Genomic DNA, 19971 nt, shown 5'->3' with positions numbered 1-19971 from the left:
ATCACCTCATGTTAAAAGCTTTTTGTTGGTTTATTTATTTTCAGCGCGACGCTTTAAACTGTTAAACTAAAAAATAACTGTTGACATGAACAGTGACGAAGCTCTTCTATTTTTGTGAGAAACAAAACGAAATTTAAAGCTGATCAGTTACACAGCACAAAAATAATATAATACATATATTATTTTTCTATATACAATATACTATTAAGCACTAGGTGGGAATACTGTATTATACAGCTGGCGTGATGCTATTGGTACGGTTAGGGTAACCAGTAATTCTTGAGTTGAAAGAGTGTTTAGTGTATGAAATATTTACTGGACACGTATATAACTATCATGGGTAATATTTCAAAACTAACTTATCAAAATATACTTTTATTGTGTTATTTATGAAATTTTTCTCACATTATATGAACATTCGTTAATGTTCTTTCCTTTAGTCTGCTTAACAATTAGGTTACATACATTGGAAGTAATAGCACTACGAAGTGTCGGCCTTGTTAGTATTACTGCTTCTAGTACTAGTGTTATCAATACAAAAGATTTGTACTACTGTTAATAAGTTGTAATACTAATAAAGTTATAGGAAAGTTTAGGTATGCGATCGCAAAAATGTTGAATTTTATTTTTTCAAAAATTATTTCTCTTTGAAGTCAGAATATTAGTTTTTAATATAATGTTTATCTTTGAGTATATTTTAAATTTATATTATAAATAGAAGTAACATAATTCACAAATTTGCTCATTTTATTTCTGGTAAGTATCGATTCTTGTTAAAAAAAACTCTGAAAATGGTTCTTTTTAATATTTATTATAAAAGTAATATTTGACTGAAAGTATTCTTCACATTATTCTTAATTTATCCATTCAATATTTCTAATAAAAGATGTGTAGAATAGCAATTCAAATATGTATTTTATATTCCTGCTTCCAGGCATGTTTGAGCCCAGAATAAATCTTATTTACCCACTGTACCCACAAAACTTTCAGTTAAAATTTTTAATCAGGCAGTATTCTTTTGAGCTTTCCACAGCAAATGTATTATTGATAGCATTATATAACTTGTCTTAAAGAACCCATTTTTTCTGTAAAAACAAGAATTTAAAAGCACCTAGTGAAAGAAAGTTAAAATGTGTACATTATGACATTATTTCATTTATACAAACATAACTTGCATTATAGCTGTTCTGATAAACTACAAGTTTATGTATTTTGTATATAATTACTCGTGCTTACAAATGACTTAAAACCCTATTTATATTTATATATTTACTTAATTTTCAGCTGTATCCAGTGGAGTGTCATGCTTGTTGTCTCTCTGTCTGTTTTTCCTTCTTTTTGCTGGGATGCAAGTATACAAGACTCAACTCTCAGCAAGTCAATGGATGACTGTATTTGGAGGATATCTTGGTTCACTTCTTTTCATTCTAATTCTTACTGTATCTTTAAAATGACAGTTTTGTACATAAAAGTAAAGTTGAAAAACTTTTGAAATAATTTTAGTACTGTTCCATCAGAAACTATTTAGACTAAACATTTGTATTTTTATGTGATAATATGTAGTCATTTTAGTATAAAAAAGCATAATTTGTATTTCCTAAATTTATTATGATTACAAAGTCGGTCACATGACAGACTCCACGCAGTGAGGGTATAGAAAATAAAATAGTCTTACTGAAAACAAATATTTGAAATGTATTTAAGAGGTTTTAGAGATTATACAAATAATATAAGGTTTTTGGAATGAAGAATAGTTTTTAATCATAGCATGAAATCTCCTTGCACTCAGACTGGTAATGAAACAGTCTCTATTTTCACAAACAAATCTTTAGTAAAATATTACATTGAAAAATTTGATATTTTGTGAAGATACACATGTATCAAAAGTTATAGTGCAAATACCTCATGCACAAACGTGTAAACAAATATTACACCGAGCTTATTTTGCCCCCTGGTGGGACAATGGTATGTCTGTGGACTTTTACTGTTAAATACTGGGTTTTGATACTCATGGTGGACAGAACACGGAAAGTTCTTTGTGTAGCTTTGTGCTTAATAACAAAGAAACAAACTGAATCTATTTTGAAAAGGTTAATAGAACTGTAATTTCTTCAGTTATGATTAGTACTTGACATTTTAAGTTCACCTGAAGATGTAATAAAAGGACAAATTGAACAAAGTATATTGAACTTCTTTACTTGCCTTACAAATCTTTGATTAAACTTCTAGGAGAGGAAAAAAAATTCAGTTAACTTTTGAAGGTGCAATTTGTATAAGTATTAATCCAATTTTAGGTCTTCAAAACTTACTCTGTATGAATACGTTCATATTTCCAAGCTTATAATTCACTTAAGTTGTCCTTTTATTGTCAATTTATTCTAATCTGATAAATTTAAAATCTGAATTAACTGTTCTCTAGGTGTACACAAGAAAGACAGTAAGCAAAGTTATCTTGGATAGCTTTCTTGTGTGAATGTGTATGTAGTGCTACATATCTGGACTGTACATTTTTAAATTCATTCAGTAATACAAAAATCAGTGTCACATAAATTACTCTAAAATTGTCCTCATCAAAACCCTAAAAGATATAAAACTTACATATAAACAAATCATCAAACTATAATTCTTATTTTTGCTACAAGTTTTATCGAAGTATTTAGGTGTTTTTATTTGTTTTGTTTCTCTGACATCATTTTTTTTTTACATTAAAACCTTACTCCATATTTGTCACTTTCTGTATTTTCTTGTCAACTTGCTTTGAGTTCTTCTGAATTAAAAAAACAAAATGAAAAGTTGCTATGTGATTGGCTTTTTCCTATGGTTATAATGGATAATTTTGACTTAATACTGAACATCCAGACAAGTTTTTTGATCATGACTAAACTAAATAATTTGCTTCTGAATAGATGGGGTAGTTAAACAAGTTTGTTTTTTTTTAGTTTCAAAATGCACTTAATACCAGGAGAGATATAATAACTATGAAAATGTCCAAAGAGATGTGTGTATGTATATTTTAGACTGGTTAGTATGCAGTAGCAATTTAACAAAGCAGCATATAATAATATTAGGTAGATGACTATGTCTTGTCAAACTACAAATAATGTGTTTCTTTAGAGAGAAAATTATTTTATCAAGAACCTTGTCTAAACTTTACCAATACATTTTGAGATCTCAATGTCTAGTGTAACTTACAATATATGAAAGTTGTAACATGTGAATAATGACTTAGCAATTGTTAGTAAACAAATGATAAGTACACACCTGGAATTCTGAGACTCATAGGTCATGATTGGTGTTAGTGCCATGAAGGGTGATTTCTTGATAACTTTTGTGTTCGTTGACTATCATTAGCAGTTTGAAGAGACTCCTGTGTGGAATTACTTTGAAATAAATGGGGATTTCAAAGTGCAAATTGTACAGCATGTGAATCACAAGAGGTAGCAGAGAGAAAATAACCTTTACCATTGTACAGCACAATGACTTGAAAATAATTATACTTCAGACTGAAATAATTTGCAAATTTGACTTGTACTTAATCTAATACTGTAAGTGAGAATGTGGACTCAAGTTTCAGAAATTTTACTAAGTTCAAACTGTTGAAGAGTGTTACAAAAAAAGGACTTCAGATGGTCTTTATGCTAAAGTTACATTGCAATTAGGAACTGCCTACATTGGATTAACCATCTGTGTTCAGTTGTTACTGATGAGAAATTTGTTGACTTGATTAAAGTAAAACCACATTACAGATTTCAAAGCAAAACTTGTTATTCTAAAAAATGTGAACCTGATATATGTTAATGCCACTTTGTTAACATATCAGGTCATACACATAAACAGAAAATATCCATTAGGATGATATATCACAAAATATTTTTATTTAGAATATGCTTCTCTTAATAATACAGTAGAGAACTTGTGGAGGACGTAATGCATATATGGCAAATCAAAAAGAAACATCCATGTGCTTACAATAGATAATGGAGCAAATATTGCAGAAAGTTTTAACAATGTTTAATTTTTAAGTTAACGACTTTCGTTCACACATTACAACTTGTCATGACCATGCTCTGGAATACAAGTGTACTGTAAGTGATTTCATTACAGCTACTAAAGGATTGTAGATTTTGACTTATTGTTTCTATCATACTCAGATATAATTGCCACACCAAATGACCTCCTCATGGCACAGTGGTATATCTGCAGACTTGCAACACTAGAAATTTGTTTTTAATATCTGTGGTTGGCAGAACACAGGTAGCCTATTGTGGAGCTTTGTGCTTAATTCCAAACAAATGCAAACCCATATAAAATGATTTTAATATACCTCAAGAGAAACTTGTCTGAGATGTACAAATAAGAGGAAGTTCAAGATACCTTGAACTTTCCTTGAAAGGTGTTTGAAAAGAAAGACAACAGTCAGTATGTCACTTTATTGTGACAGCAATAAGCTGTGGTCTGTAGTAGAATGCCTAAGATTCTGTAAAGAATTTCCTAAACGTTTAGCTTTGGAGACTCAGTAATTCAAAAGTTATCTTTGGATATTTATCTCTATCTGTCACATTGGACTGGGAACAACAATAAAAGTATTCTTGATAGAAATGCCTGAAGTGAGATTTGGTAAATAAAAATATCACTTTAGTTACTTTGTTGGATACTTGCTATAAAGTATCATTTTCATTGAAAATAGAGTGCATGTGAAATATATGCAAGTACATGTTTCATTAACAATATTGGTCATGGCAAAGAAGTTACTTTTTATCTCTGACACTTGTAATGTGACACTAATCTGTTGCTGTAGTCCTGGGCAAAGACACATTTTCACAATTACTTCAGTTTGTGTGAAGATTCCTTCAGCCAGCAGTGTGTATAAAGAATAGGTGATTTCTCATTCTCAGAAACCAGTAACATTCATGAAGCAAAAATAAATTGGTTGTTTCTACTACATACAGAATGAATGTGATTCTTCTGTAACAACCTTAGATTTTTAAACTTTTAAGTATTGAATATGGATATCTGAATGAGGAAGTGAACAAAATAATGTGCTTTTAGTAAATGTTAAGTTTACTGTGAAAAACTGAGATTAATGTTATTTTCAATAATGAAAGATTAAAATATTTAAGCTACTGAATAATTTTCTTGGCAACAGATTGAAGAATGACCACTGTCATGAAAATGTCATAATCCTTTTAAAGAATTATCTTGAGATTGATTAATCATTAGTAAAGACTGATTATATCAGATCCAATTACACTGATAATGATTGCTTAGAAAACTGCAAATATTCACTTATTACTAAACTTGTTTCAATTCATTTTATTGGTTTTGTTTGTTTAACATAAAGTACAAAGATATATTTTGGAAAGTATTAAACTTTGGTAGACTTGTGCACACAGACAACTTATTGATAACTGAGAATATTTGGTGTTTTTTTCCATTTTTACTAAAAGTCAAACTTTGTGTTATTTGTTGGTATTCGCATGAATAGAGCCGTTAATTAATTGACCTTCTGTGTATATACCAGTTTTTATTTATTATAAAAACTTCTCATTTCCTAGAAGATATAACAAATTGCAAGTTATATTGTTCCTGGTAAATTTTGAGAAAAATTCAATTGTTTGGCTGTCATATGGATACTGATTTCCAGCTAACCATTAACTAGATTGTAAAACATTCATTACAACCCTATATTTTTTCTAACAGTATCATTGCTTTAATTGTAAATATATCCTAAGTGGTTAATTAAATTATTTATATACACAATGAACAAGAAAAATTCCAAAATGGACTTGTGAGAGTGACTACTAGGAACTAAGGCAAAAGTTGTATGAAACTGTATTGTTTGTAATCATCAATAGAATATTTTTATTGTAACCTTCTCTGGTGGCTTGAAATGATGTACCAAATTGTCACTTTTTAAAAATGTTTTGTTGTTTTTCCTGGTAGTGTTTCTATTACAAGTTGCGTATAGCTTAAAGGGACTCTTTGAACATAAGTGGAATAACTTAACTATATACCAGAAGGGGTTTTATTTAATAGGTGGATTTCCAGTAAGCATTTTATTTTTATAACATCTTTGAATTTACTTCAGTTTCAATCAACCATCAACGTAACATTAATTCGTCAGATTGTATAATGTAACAACTTTTTTTAAATAAACTGTTAATTATGCATTTTATTCTTTTTTTATTATTCAGAGATTTCTGTTACTTTATTCTGTAGTTCAGATACATTTATTGTTTCCTTACTTTTGTACGGCAGGGATATTAGGGTTCTTGACTTGTAATCTGAGGCTTGCGGGTTGAAATCCCTGTTACCCCAAAAATGATTGCCCTCTCAGTTATGGGGGTGTTATAATGTTATGGTCAGTCAAACTAGTTGTTGGTAAAAGAGTAGCCCAAGAGTTGGAGGTGGATGGTGATGACTAGCTGCCTTTCTTCTAGTCCTTTTCTTCTAAATTAGGGACAGCTAGTGCAAATAGTCTTTGTGTAGCTTCGTGCAAAATGCAAAACAAAACAAACCAAACCTTAATATGCTCTGGTTTATAAACTTATCTATATTATCTGTTCTTTCATTCACAGATTTTTATTAATTTGCTTTAGAACAAATATGTACTAATGTTACCTGCTGATTATTCACACCTCTACTAAAACCTAGGTTTACCAAGGTTGTTAAAGTGCTTGATCTATCTGGTTAGAAAATCAAAACAAACTACATTTTTTTTTGTAGATTAAATATTTTTATTTTATACAAAGTTATGAAAAATATTCAAAATGTTTGTTAATGTAACAGATTAAAACAAGAAACCAAACTGGCTTAAAAAGTTCTAAATTTGAGTTCATATTTTTTAGAAAAAAATCTTGTATGGCTTATGTAAAACAGATATGTAATCTATTATTTCTCTTGAATAATTCAATCTTATTTGAAAGTGTAAGTTTTTAAAAAACTAGCAGGTTTTTGAGAATGCTCTTTTGTTTAGTCTTGTGATCAGTTTGCAAGATGTTAAAAAATATTAGTATATAATTTTCTTTGTAAGTACGTCTCCTTAACTTCAAAACCAGGCCATTGGAAATTTAGAAACAAGTCTTTTTGGAAAAAATTTCCAAACAAAGCTATTTCCTGAAGGTGAGTTTTTACCTTTGTTTTTATTTCAAGATACAATTACCAATATTTAAGATATAATTTTCATTTCCTTTTTATTAGCTCCTCATACAAAACGAACAAAAGGAAGCTAATGTCATAGTTGAGATGTAATTTTGTGTAAAAGTTTTGTACTAGCCTATGAAGATTTGGTAATACTATTTATTGGATTATTTTCCATTCCATACCTGATTCGTTTTAGGAACTGAAAGGGGTCCACAGTTGGTTGTATGTGTTTTTGAAATAGGATAACTTTTAAATGATGAAGTAGTGAGACATGTTAAGCAGCTTGTTGGGTTTGTATCCCTAGTTTTTACTTCACCTCCTCATAACCTTTGTCACTTCAGAACATTTTTAAAACATCTTTACCAGTCACAAAATTTTCATAAACACACCTTTTAGAATTGCCTCAGTTGTTTTCTTAGTGTTATCTTTAATTCCAGTAAGCAGCTGGATGTGGGTTGTAAACTAGACTTCAAGTGTCACCCTCATATAACATTTGTGGCATGAAGTACAAGATGCAGTGTGTGTGGAATAACAACCCTGTATGATTAGTTGAGCTATTTGATAGCTGTTGTTAAGTGCCACATAAACAAATTCAAAGTGAGTGGTGCCCCACACTAATAACCAAATGTCAGTAATAGCACAAACTTTCAGATATGTGAAGGTAAAGTTCTAAAAATTTCCAGCATATGAGTACACTATTTTCTCTTGGAAGGAAAATGAGCCATAGATCTTTCATTGTAAAACACTGTTTAAAATATTGATTTTTTGCAATTTCACACAAACTCATTTCAGACAGAGCAAAGTGTTGCCTCAGAGAAATTGCACAATTTGTCTAGTGAAGACACATAGCACTCATGTTTTTACCCATAAGCATACCTTTTATCTTTGAACAGCTGGTATTGCATCTGATGTTGTGTGCATGAAATTTCAGGTGTATTTTTAAAAAATCTTAAAACAGTAGCTCTTGGAATGTGAAATTGAAAAGAATTATTCTGAACAGATTTTCTTGGTGTAGGTAGAAGGACCATGGTTACTAAAGTAGCAGTCATCACTTGATGAAGTACTTCCTTTTGATATACAGATCCTGGGTTCTTAACCACTTCTGGCATCCCTTATTGCATTCTTCAGTAGTGCCCATGCATAATAGACTTGCTGGAATTGGTTTTGCACAAGAGTAGCAGACATTATCTTAAACAGTTACTGCTTTGTTACTGTTTGCTGAATAAATGCAGAATTTTACAGGGTTTTGACAAAAAAGTGGCCTCCTCTTGAATATGCTGTTAATTTGTATTTTATTAGATAGCAGACAAATGTGTAAAACTATTTTTTCATAGCTGTAATAAATTTCACCATTGAACCTTGTTCACTATTTTCTGTAAACCTGAGTTTTTGTTACATTTTTGGTACAATCTGTGTACATAATACAACATAAAATTTAAATAAAATATTTACTCACATAAATTGCTAGTAAAATATAGTATCACTTTTTGGATTGTTTAATTTCTTCTTCACATAATTACTTTAAGCATTCTGATGTCACATTCAGAAGGGACTAGAGGGAGTTGCTGGCCATCCAAAGTCAGTAAAGAACCTTTGATCTGGTGACATTGGTGGAAACATCCACATCTCAACACAGTGAACTCCTCTTACATTAAAAGGCAATTGGGGATATACCTATTGAGGTTACACCTCATGCTACTCTGAATTAATCATAAGGAGTTAGGATGTTGATTGTGTTGTTTGATATTTGCTTCAAGATTTGTGAGTTTGAACCTTTATACAGCAGAAAAAATTGTTGCGAATAGCTTTGGGTCATTGTAGTTCTAAGATTTGAATAGATGCAGTCATTGAATGGTTTTATTAAGGATACAATCTATGAACTCCTCTTACATTCAAAGGCAATTGGGGATATACTGATTGAGGTTACACCTCATGCTACTCTGAATTAATCATAAGGAGTTAGGATGTTGATTGTGTTGTTTGATATTTGCTTCAAGATTTGTGAGTTTGAACCTTTATACAGCAGAAAAAATTGTTGCGAATAGCTTTGGGTCATTGTAGTTCTAAGATTTGAATAGATGCAGTCATTGAATGGTTTTATTAAGAATACAATCTATGAAGTTGTTCAGAAGGGAGGTAAGTTTTAAAATGACATTTTGTTTTGAACAGCTCTTGCTGTAAGTATTCACAAGAGCTTGTGATTTTCTATATATGAGATACAAGACATTTCATATTTTTGTTTTTAAATGGAGTCTGTTACAACTGTCAGAGTGGATTTATGGTATGGTGGATTTCTGATAACTGTCATGAAAAATGTCTTAGTTTAAACTTGGGGGTAGAGAAAGGGTAGTGCATTATATTGTTGGCATTCACAAGTAAACTTAATGTTAATAGCTTTAAAATTCAAATATTCTACAACTTTTACCAACTTCATTTTTGAATGTTGCAAATATTTCATCAACATTGGAACTTTGTATGACAATCACTCAGCCAACTATTCTCATAAGTGCACATGAAACCATTAGCAATTACATAAAATTCACCATTAACCTTAAAAAGAGTATTTTGTCTGGCAAATTCTTTCAGTTGTCTGAAAGATTTCCTTTATCCATTGGCACATAACAAGATTAACACAAAAGTTAATAGTCTTATTTAAGGGAAGGTTAGTGAACAGAGATTCAATATCTTGACTGGCTAATTAAATATCTTCCTTACATCTCAAGTCATTAATGTTGTAAAAATTTATAAAATGTAAATCCAATAAAAAATTAGCATAAGAATTTGATCAGTTTACAGTTAAAACAACTTAGGTTAGAAACAATGAGTCTACTGGGGACATAAGATTTGTAACTCTTGGGTAGCCCAAAGTTGTCCATCTGATATCCAATTGGTCATTTTAATAATCATAATTTTCTTGAAATTTAATGAAGATTCAATCATTTTGTTTTCTTCTGAAATAGTGTTTTTCCATAATTTAGAAAACTTGTTAGTGTTGCTTTATTTCTTACCAGAAAAAGTGGTATTGAAAACAGTTATAATGCCAAATGAATGTAATAAAAAAAATTACAATGCTCAGGTAAACATATAACGTTGAGTTCTTTAACTATTACATTCAGACATTTATAGTCAATCAGATTTTGTGAAGTTTTGTGTTAGATACAAAATAATTGATTTATTAATAGCATTGTCTAAAGTATTTTATGGAGATTATAAAGCTACATATATGTATTTATATCATCCTTGCAGTGGCTCTGTGTCTCCTAATAGCCATGTTTGCTTCTGGGATGGTACATAGGGTTTGCATCACTACCTGGTATGTTTTATAGTTTTGTCTTTCACATTGGTGTGTTATATATAACAACTGTGTGGAGGTTTGAAGGTTTTAGTTTTGATTTCATACCAAAGTTAATTGTGTTTTATGAAATGTGTATGTGTTTGTCTACTTGGATTTGCACACAAATTATTGGATTGTGACTTCTCTTTAACTATATTGTACTTTTTTATTTGTTTGTAAACAAATACATATCAGTTTTTATTTTTTATACCTTTTAGACTGCTTTCATGTAATAGAGTTAAACTTGTTCAATCAACAGCAGATCTTATTATAAGACAACATTTATAAATTTAGCCAATGAGGACTTAATTTCATCCTCCTATAGTTTTCTACAGTTTGGATATTTACCATTATTTACTTTTTTTTTACCATATATTTCCCAGTCAATGAAAGTTGCAGATTCTTATGTAATTTAAATAGTAACTTTTTAAAAGTTTGTCAAAATGGTGTTAACCTTTGTTATTGTGGTAACAGACAAATTGATTTGTGTTGTTTTCTACCTTTTTTTTCTTTGTCTCTCCAGTGTGTGGGATTTCGCAATGATAAAGAGGTTAGATATGTTTTGGGATTATATATTCGAGAGACAAAAGAAAAACATTTTTAATCTTATTAACTTTAAGATAGTTACTTAATTCTTTATTACTTGTGATATAAAACATAATTCATACTTGAAAATAAGTTCACTTTTCTACTCTCTATAAAATATGAATTTTCATTTCCCCCAATCCTTTTAAATTAAGAGTATTTACCTCTTCAGTACTTATAACAATTTTTTTTGCTAATGGGTGGTGATGTCCTATACCTTGTATGTGGCTCAGGTGACTCAGACCACTTGGAAATGAAAGTGATTAATGGAAAGTAATTTTACACTTGTCTTATTGAGAGGTATTTATGAAATAATTAGAGAGTTGTGTAATTTTACTGAATATTGTTTTAGTTTTGAAGCAGTGTGAAAAACAAAAGTGTTCAAGTAATCTGTTCATTCAGTGATATTAAATAAAATATAATATTCATTTACTCTGCTGTAACCTGTAAGTTCAAACAAAGCACATTCATTAAATTCTTTCTATATTTTAATGTTTGGCCATTTCATATTCTGTGGGTATCTTACATTATTTTAAAAACACAAAACAATTACCCCTCGGTGTGGATTCCTGTACATGGTGAGGGGACCTCCCAGGGAAGGTTCTGTTCTTTCAGTTTACCTCCTCTGGGATCTAAACATCCACCCACATGTTTGCCGTGCATGGCAACCAGTGAAGGAGAGGAGAGGATCTTGGTGGTTGAGGGGTCCAACCCCAACACACCACTTTGGCCTTGAATTCCTGTAGACGAGCAGCCTTGGGGTGGCCCTTTCTGGGTTAATTGGCTGGTCCACTCGGGCTAGGGTCAACCATGCACCAGTGTTGGATGTTCTCAACAGGTGTTGAGGACATTGTAAATGATGCTGGTGTTTGGGTATAGCGCTCACAAAAACCCTGGCATTGCTGCAGTATCCTTGTTTAATATTGTAGTGCATCCGCCCATAGGGCTCCATGGTGGGTGAGGTCAGTGGGCACCGAAATTTCCCTTTCCTTATTATGGATACTCCAATTTAAATCTAAATAAAATAGTGAAAAAACAGTCTATATGTAAATGACCATGTCTTTAAGATTCTGAGCAGTAATCCTCACCATCTGTACCACCTGTTGTACCTCATTTTCTTATATTGCATTAACTTTCAGAGAAACCTTTAAGGAAAATTGCTCTCTTTTTCATTCAAAAGGGACTAGAGGGACTTTCTGGCCCTCCAAAGTCAGTAAACAAGCTTTGATCTGATGACATACTGGTGGAAACATCCAAATCTCAATATAGTGAACTTACATTCAAAGGCAATTGGGGATATACCTATTGAGGTTACACCTCATGCTACTTTGAATTCATCACGAGGAGTTATTGTTGAGAGGGATTTGAAGAACGTCCCAGAGTCGGAGGTTATCGCTGATTTCTCTGCCCAAGGAGTTTCTGCAGTGAGGGTTTATATCCACTCGCAGAAATGGAATTGTGGTGCTGACCAATGTCCTCATTCTCACATTTACATCACCACATTTGTCTGCCACCATCAAAGCAGGTTATCTTAATTGCAGGGTATGGTCATACATTCCAAAGCCTCTCAGGTGTTTTCAGCATAAGTGGTTTTGCCACTTGAAGACTTCATGTCATGGTTCCTTGACGTGTGCTCATTGAGGTGGCAAGGACCACGATGCCTATGAGTGTGAAATGGACCCTCATTGCTTCAATTGCAATGGCTCTCACCTGTCCTACTTTTGTTCTTGCCCTAAATGGTTGAAAGAAAAGGAGGTGCAGCAGTTGAAAACAATTCAAAACATTACTTACCCTGGGGCTCAAAAGTTACTGTCTACCACTTCATCTCGAATATATGCTGCTGCAATTCATTCCACTACTACAGGGGGAGTGAAAATGGATCTTTCTCTCTCCCTTTTCAACCCTGAGGGACTTTATTGGACATCATCCCCTCTGGGGAAGTGCTGAAATTGATGGGAGGGGTTGCTCTGTTGAGTGTATGCTCTCTGATCACAACCTTTCTCTCTTTTCAATAGTGGTTCTTCTACTTGTTTTCATGTGCCTAATCAGACCTTTACTGCTATTGATCTTTCAGTTTACTCCCCTTCGCTATTCTCCCACTTTTCATGGAGGGTTGACAATAATCCACGAGGCAGTGATAATTTTCCTATAATTTTGAGAGACACTTGCTGTTATTGACACTCTTGCACCACATTGCTTTCCAGCAGGCCTGTACACATGCTCAGTGGGTGAGACGTTAAAGCCAGAAGGAATCTTGGATTAAGTTCACAACCAGTATATCTTCTACCACCAGTTCCAAAGTCATATGGGACAAGATTCGAAAGGTCAGTGGGTAATATAATTCTGTTTCCCTCTCGATCTTGCTCTCTGATGGCTAGGAAGTAGCTGATACCCAAAGCATTGCCGGTGAAAGCTTTTGCTGGGTATCTAGCACTTCTACTTTTTCCTCCACTTCCTTAGCCATCAAGACTCGGGCAGAGCAGTCACCTCTTTCTTTTTGAACTGGTTGTCTCTATGACTATAATCGTCCCTTTACACTGTTGGAACTCAAACTGGCCCTTCGTCTGTCTTGCAGTACATCGGTTGTACCTGATGATGTACACTATGACATGCTGCAACTTCTATCTCCTGCTTCTCTTGCTATTCTCCTGATCATTTTTAACCAGATCTGGCAGGAGAATGTTTTTCCTGATGCCTAGTGCTAGGCTATTGTCCTACCTTTTTCTAAACCTAGGAAGGATCACAAGATTCCTTCAAACTACTGTTCGATTGCTTTGACAAGCTGTCTCTGTAAGACCTTAGAGAGGATGGTTAATTCTCATCTCGTTTGGTTCCTTGAACCAAACAACCTCCTCTCACTCACCCATTGTGGGTTCTGACAACAGCGCTCCACCATGGACCACTTGATTCAACTTAAAATGTCAATCAGAGAAGGCTTTCTCAAACAACAACATCTTGTGTCAATATTCTTTGACATTGAGAAGGCTTATGATACAACATGAAAGTCTGGTATTTTGTGACACCTTCATATATATGGGTTATGTAGCCATTTGCTCATTTTTATTTAAAATTTTTAATGGACAGGAAATTCCAAGTTCGTGTGGGTTTGACACTTTCCCTGTCCTTTTCTATGGAACCTTGGAGTCCCTCAGGTCTCTGTTCTGAGTGTCACACTTTTCAGTATAAAAATTAATGGCATCACTGAACAACTCCCTCTCACTGTTGCAAACGGGCTCTATGTCAACAACTTTCACATCTCGTGTCCGTCATCGAACATGAGGTATATTGAATGGCAGCTACAGACTGCCCTCAATCATTTACTGAAGTGGACCACAGCAAACGGCTTTAACTTCTCTCTCTTTCTCTAAAACTGTTTGCATGCACTTTTGCTGCCAACGGGTTATTCACCATGACCCTGAACTCCGTATCAGTGAAGTTGTGCCCCTGCGACAAAGTTCTTGGGGCTTATTTTTTACTGTAAGCTGACCTTTATGCCACACATAAAGCAGCTAAGGGTCAAATGTACAAGAGCACTGAACAACCTGCATGTCCTCTCTTCCACCACTTGAGGAGTGGATCAGCATTCTATGCTAAAGATATATCATGCTCTTATTTGATTGAAACTCAACTATGGATCACTGGTCTATGGCTCTTCCAGGCCATCAGCCTTGAAGATGCTAGACACTATTCATCATCAAGGACTTTGGCTCTGCACTGGGGCTTTCCACACTTTCCCAGTTCAGAGCTTATACATAGAGTTTCATGAACCTTCTTTGCACCTCTGTCATTTGTAACTCTATTATAAGTTTCTAAACTTCATTCCTTACCAAAGCATCGCACCGGGGGTTGTATTTTCCTTCCTCAGTGGGTCGTACCTTTTCAGAACAGATAGTCTATAATTGCTCCTTTTGGCCTTTGTATCCAAGTGCAGTTGGATTAATTGGGTCTGTCCTTGGATAAAACTGCTGTATCTACTGGTCAACCCATCCCACCATGGCTTCTTACAGTCCCCAATTGTGACCTATCTTTAAGTCATCTGAGTAAAGTAGGCATTCCTGATAGGAAATACTGTCTGCTATTCGCTGAACATCTTTCAAACAATCCTTCCATTTTGGTTTATACAGATGGTTCGAAATCAGGTGACTGTGTGGGCTCTACCATGGTTTGTTGTGGTTCGGTGGTTGCGGGCAGAATTTCCCCTCTACAGCTTCTGTGTTTACTGCTGAACTGTATGCCATTTCTCTTGCCCTGGATCACATAGAAGCTGAGCAGTACTCGAGCTGCACCATTTATACTGACTTGCTTAGTTCTCTACTGGCCCTGGAGTCCCTTCACATTGATTCACACCCTATTCTTGCTGATATTCAAAACCGACTGGCCCATTTCTTTTTAACATCTACTTCTATCCAGTTTTTGTGGATACCGGGCCACGTTGGTATTCACGGGAACGAGCTCGCCGACACCACAGCTAAATCTGTCTGCTCTGGCTCTATCATTGCTGTACCTGCTTCATACATGTAGTATGGTTCTGTATTCAAGGCTCCACTCTGTGCCAGCTGGCAGTTGACTTGGAGTGAGCAACATGAAAACAAGCTTTTCCAAATAAAACCTTATATTGGACTTTGGTTGTCTTGCTTCCATAAGGATCGGAAAGAGGAAGTTGTTCTAACTAGACTACGCATTTGTCATGGTTTATTAACTCATCGTTTTCTTTTATCTGGAACTGATGCATCAGTGTGTAGTTTGTATAACACTCAGATCACAAGAAGCCACATTTTACTTTCTTGTCATTGTTATAACTCTCAACGATGGCATCATTTTAAACATGTTCTGTCCCAAGGTTTGTCCATAACATTAAACAGTGTTATTAGCGATGGTGACACTGTCCACCTTAATGATATTTTTAGTTTTTTAAAGGCTATTAATATTTTTAATGCCATTTAAGTTTTTTAATTTATACATTACACCTTTTTAATGTTGCTCCCTTTAAAAATCACAGTTCATCTAGTTTGATTTGAAATTAGAAACTGGTCTAACATTAAATAACTCAAAACTAGGACTGGAAAGGCCAACTTTAGGTGACTTATGCTGCTGTTTTAGCTACCCGTTAGTCATCCTGACGAGTTATTATTATAATTTTGCTATACTTCATTTAAAACCTTTTTATTACTTTCCTTTTTGAAAATGGCCATAATGTCAAATAACTCAGAACCAGGACTGGAAAAGCCAACTTCAGGTTACTGATGGTGGTTTTTGAACTTACCTGTTAGTCTTCCTGGTGAGTTATGATAATTACAGTTACACTGCAGAAAGTCCTTTACAACTTGAATTACTGTAGTTTTACTCTTGACATTGTATATTTGGTGTAAACATTGGTTTTATGCTATTTATGTGTTTTTTAAAACTTTGTTTTGTTTTACCTTAATTTCCTTTTATTAATTTTACTAAATTTACTTTTAACTTTTTACTGGATATTTGGTGCAGATATCCTAGCTGCTGTGTGCAATAAAACACTAAATCAACTGACCAAAACAACAAATGAACTTATAATTTTATTTAAGGACTAGTTAGTGAAATGTACTGAAGTTACTGTTATGGCATGTATTTAAATTAAAGTAGTTCTTTTATACAAATTACAGAATTTTTTTTTATTTTATTTCAGCTTTCTCTTTTCAATTCTGGCTCTTTATTATCTGAATCGAATTTCCATAAAGGCTTATGGACAGCCTGTATCAAATAAACCTGCACCCATTATCAATTCCAAGAAAAAGAAACATTAGTTTGTGTATGAGTTGTTTTTCATTGTTTGAATAAACATTATTAAAAAGAAAAATGTTTTTGTCCATTTGTGTATATATCTTAAATATTCTCAGATAAAATAAGGTAGATTTAAAAATTATACTTAACACTGGGTAAAAGATGTGTCAACATAACTTCCGTCATCATTTAAGTGGAAGTCAGTTCTTTCAACTTGGGAATTAGCCAAAATAATTGTATTTTTAAGTTTGTGAGATAAAAAATTAAAATAGTGTATTCATAGATTTTCATTAAAATTCAGTGCCAATTCTGTATTTTTTTAATAGATTAGTTTGTAAAACTATATGAGGTATTAGTTGTATCTCATGTTTTATTGAGTGTCCACTTGAAATAATTTTGTTGTTTTGAGGTTAGAACAGTACATTTTCTGTTCACCATGAGTTTTACAAGTGAAAAGTTTGAAACTTGTTATTTACTGTAGTGACCAGTAAGTTATTTCAAAAGAAACTGTTAATTCATCTATATCTTACTTAGGTGACAAGTTAGAACCAGTGATGCTTACTGTAATACCAGGCCCTTAGTGGGTCTGTGTTAAGTTATGAACTTCAAATGGTAAAATCTGAGCTCTGATTTCCTGTGATAAATAAAATTCAGATTTTGTATCTTTACACTAATAATCAGTAAGAACTACTATAAAACAATGCAAGTTTCTTCTGAAAGACATGGTCAATTTACCTTTATTTCATTAGGGCAAGGAATCAGTAGGAGTGATGCTTACTATTATATCAAAGAAAAACTCATTAAAGTAAGCAGCCAGAACCAGTCATGTTTACAAGAATATCCAGTGAGAGTATTTCAAAAAGGAATCAGATTAAAATATAGAACACATTTCTTTCAAGAATTTTTTTAATTAGTGAAAACTTAGAAGATAATAGAAGTTACCTGCATTCAATTTATATGAGGTACCATGTAGTCACTGTTAACGTTTTTAATTTGTTCCATTATGAAATTACTATATAGCACTGCTTTTCATAAATTTCAGAATGCAATGTTTACAATGAGATTTCAGTGGATTTTTTTTAATCAGTTACCTAAATCTATGTTTCAGTTAGATAGCCTATAACTATAATTTGGAATATTAAATACTATTTTTTCTTGAAAACTAATTTAGCATTGTGTACAATTTACATATGTGTTACTGTTAGTTTGTTTATAAATAAATGCATATTTTTAGCCTCAAAACACTTTAATCACAGAATTTTGAATACAAGTTATACAGGAAATATGTGGATATGTGTAGCACACTGTTGTTGTACTGACTCAAGATTTTTAGGGAAGTTACTAATTGACTGTACCATATGTTTAACAGTTTTATTTTTGTATTGCACACAAAAATATATTTTCCAGTACAAATAAAAGCAGAAAAATCAAATTTACAAATGTATTTTTTCTTTGAGCATTTTATGCATTTCAAGTAAAATATTCCTTTTAATTTTTCTTTGTTTTTAGTTACTAAAATCTTGATAACAAATGAAAATGATTATTTATTTTCTTTAAAATTAAAATCATGTTTTATTCATGCAGTTTCTTAGTTTGGTAAGTAAATAGTAGAACTTTATAAGAGAACCAACAATAGTATTGTAGAACATTGTTTTTTATGTTAGACTTCAAATGAAAATTCAAGTTTATTTACTTACCTATTCATTTAAATACTTCTCAAAAGTAAAAATATCTAAGCTGCCATCGACATATTATGTGAACATCATAACTATATGTTTAATAGGTTTTTCCTTTTGTAGTTTTTTTTTTTTTAGGTGAATTTTTAGTTTAAAGAATGTTAGTTTATATTCTAATTATTACATTTTTTAGAAATAAATGAATCTTGGGGAATATAATTATTTAATATGAAACATTCTTTGTTTTATTAGAATGAGGAAATATTTCTTTAGATAAAAACAATTAAAAAATGAATCAAACTGTATTAACTGAAAAACATATGATATGATTACCTAAAGTGACAAAGTAAGCTTAGGAATATGTAATATTTGACACTTGTATTTATTATATTCTATACAGTTTGAACATTTTCAGAATGTGTTGAACATTCAATATCCTGATTTTTCTCTCGGTATGTTCAAATGAATCAATTCACCCCTTTGTCTTTAAGCTGTCTTCACAATTTAGTATAAGCTGAAGTGGTTCATAACTATAATATAACTATATTTTGGTATGTTACAATGGAATTTTTTTTAAAAAGAAATTACTAAAATGTGTTTGTCTTGAACCTTTTATCAACAAAATTTACTGATAAAGAACTTGTGCTGCTTAAAATTTGTTAACATAATTTTTTTAGAATAAGCTCAAATTTTTAAAAAAATATATAATGTTCATGAGGTATAAATGTAGTGATAATTTTATACGAAATATAATTTAACATTGTAATACTTGTGTACAATGTATAAATACTGAAGTGACACAAGTTGTGATACTTTATGATATTCACTTATTTGCAATTAAAGAAATAACCACTTGTAACTAAATTTCTAGAAACAGTATTTCAAATAGTACTTTGTAAGTGTTAAATTTGCTTAATATTTAAGAAAAATATTAAATGCGACGTATTAAATAATATGATAAATCTTTTATTATGATATACATATATATAACTTTATAAACAATGATAAAAGAACCGAGTGTTTCACAAAAGTTAATTTTCCAGTCAAATATAATGACGCAATACATGTGTGTTGATAGAACTGTTTAGGGTTAGCTGTTAACGCATCATCATAACTGTTTATTCTCCCATTAATAAATGTAAGAATTATCAAATTAATATTATAATTATGCAAGGGACAAAATATAAGCATTAATAATTATTGAAAACTACTTTTAAAATTATCAGAACAATATTTTTTACAAACATTGATACCAGATGGCGAAGCTGTATTCTCTTCCCCTTGGCTCTTTCATGTAGACTATATAACTTTGTTTTCACAACCAAGTATCATCTTGTTTAATTGAAGCGAATTCAAAAATCAATAAAAGTACATTTTGCCATATTAAATAATGATGAAAAATGAATACGGTATTACTAATATACATAATTTTAATTTGAAAATTTTCATACAACGTTATTTAAGCGATTTCAGTTA

General features: G+C 32.0%; 1 protein-coding gene across 2 annotated transcripts; it reads left to right on the top strand.

The window, feature by feature from the left end:
- The first annotated feature begins 205 nt into the window (after window positions 1–205).
- On the top strand, window positions 206–18251 carry LOC143235995 (protein KRTCAP2 homolog). 2 transcript variants are annotated; one of them, XM_076474153.1, is made up of 6 exons: window positions 206–340; window positions 1285–1439; window positions 7059–7122; window positions 10390–10456; window positions 16725–16847; window positions 17569–18251. In XM_076474153.1, the coding sequence occupies exons 1-5, from the start codon at window positions 304–306 to the stop codon at window positions 16840–16842; spliced, it is 441 nt and encodes a 146-aa protein (XP_076330268.1). In that variant the 5' UTR covers window positions 206–303; the 3' UTR covers window positions 16843–16847; window positions 17569–18251. The 2 variants fall into 2 exon arrangements, with proteins under 2 accessions (XP_076330268.1, XP_076330267.1); XM_076474152.1 differs by lacking the exon at window positions 17569–18251 and having other exon boundaries at window positions 16725–16895.
- The last annotated feature ends 1720 nt before the right edge of the window (window positions 18252–19971 follow it).

The sequence above is a fragment of the Tachypleus tridentatus genome, chromosome 13 (genome assembly GCF_004210375.1).
Source record: "Tachypleus tridentatus isolate NWPU-2018 chromosome 13, ASM421037v1, whole genome shotgun sequence".
Taxonomy (NCBI): Eukaryota; Metazoa; Arthropoda; class Merostomata; order Xiphosura; family Limulidae; genus Tachypleus; species Tachypleus tridentatus.
The sequence above is the reverse complement of the archived record's forward strand: the minus strand, read 5'-3'. Positions and strand labels throughout refer to the sequence as shown.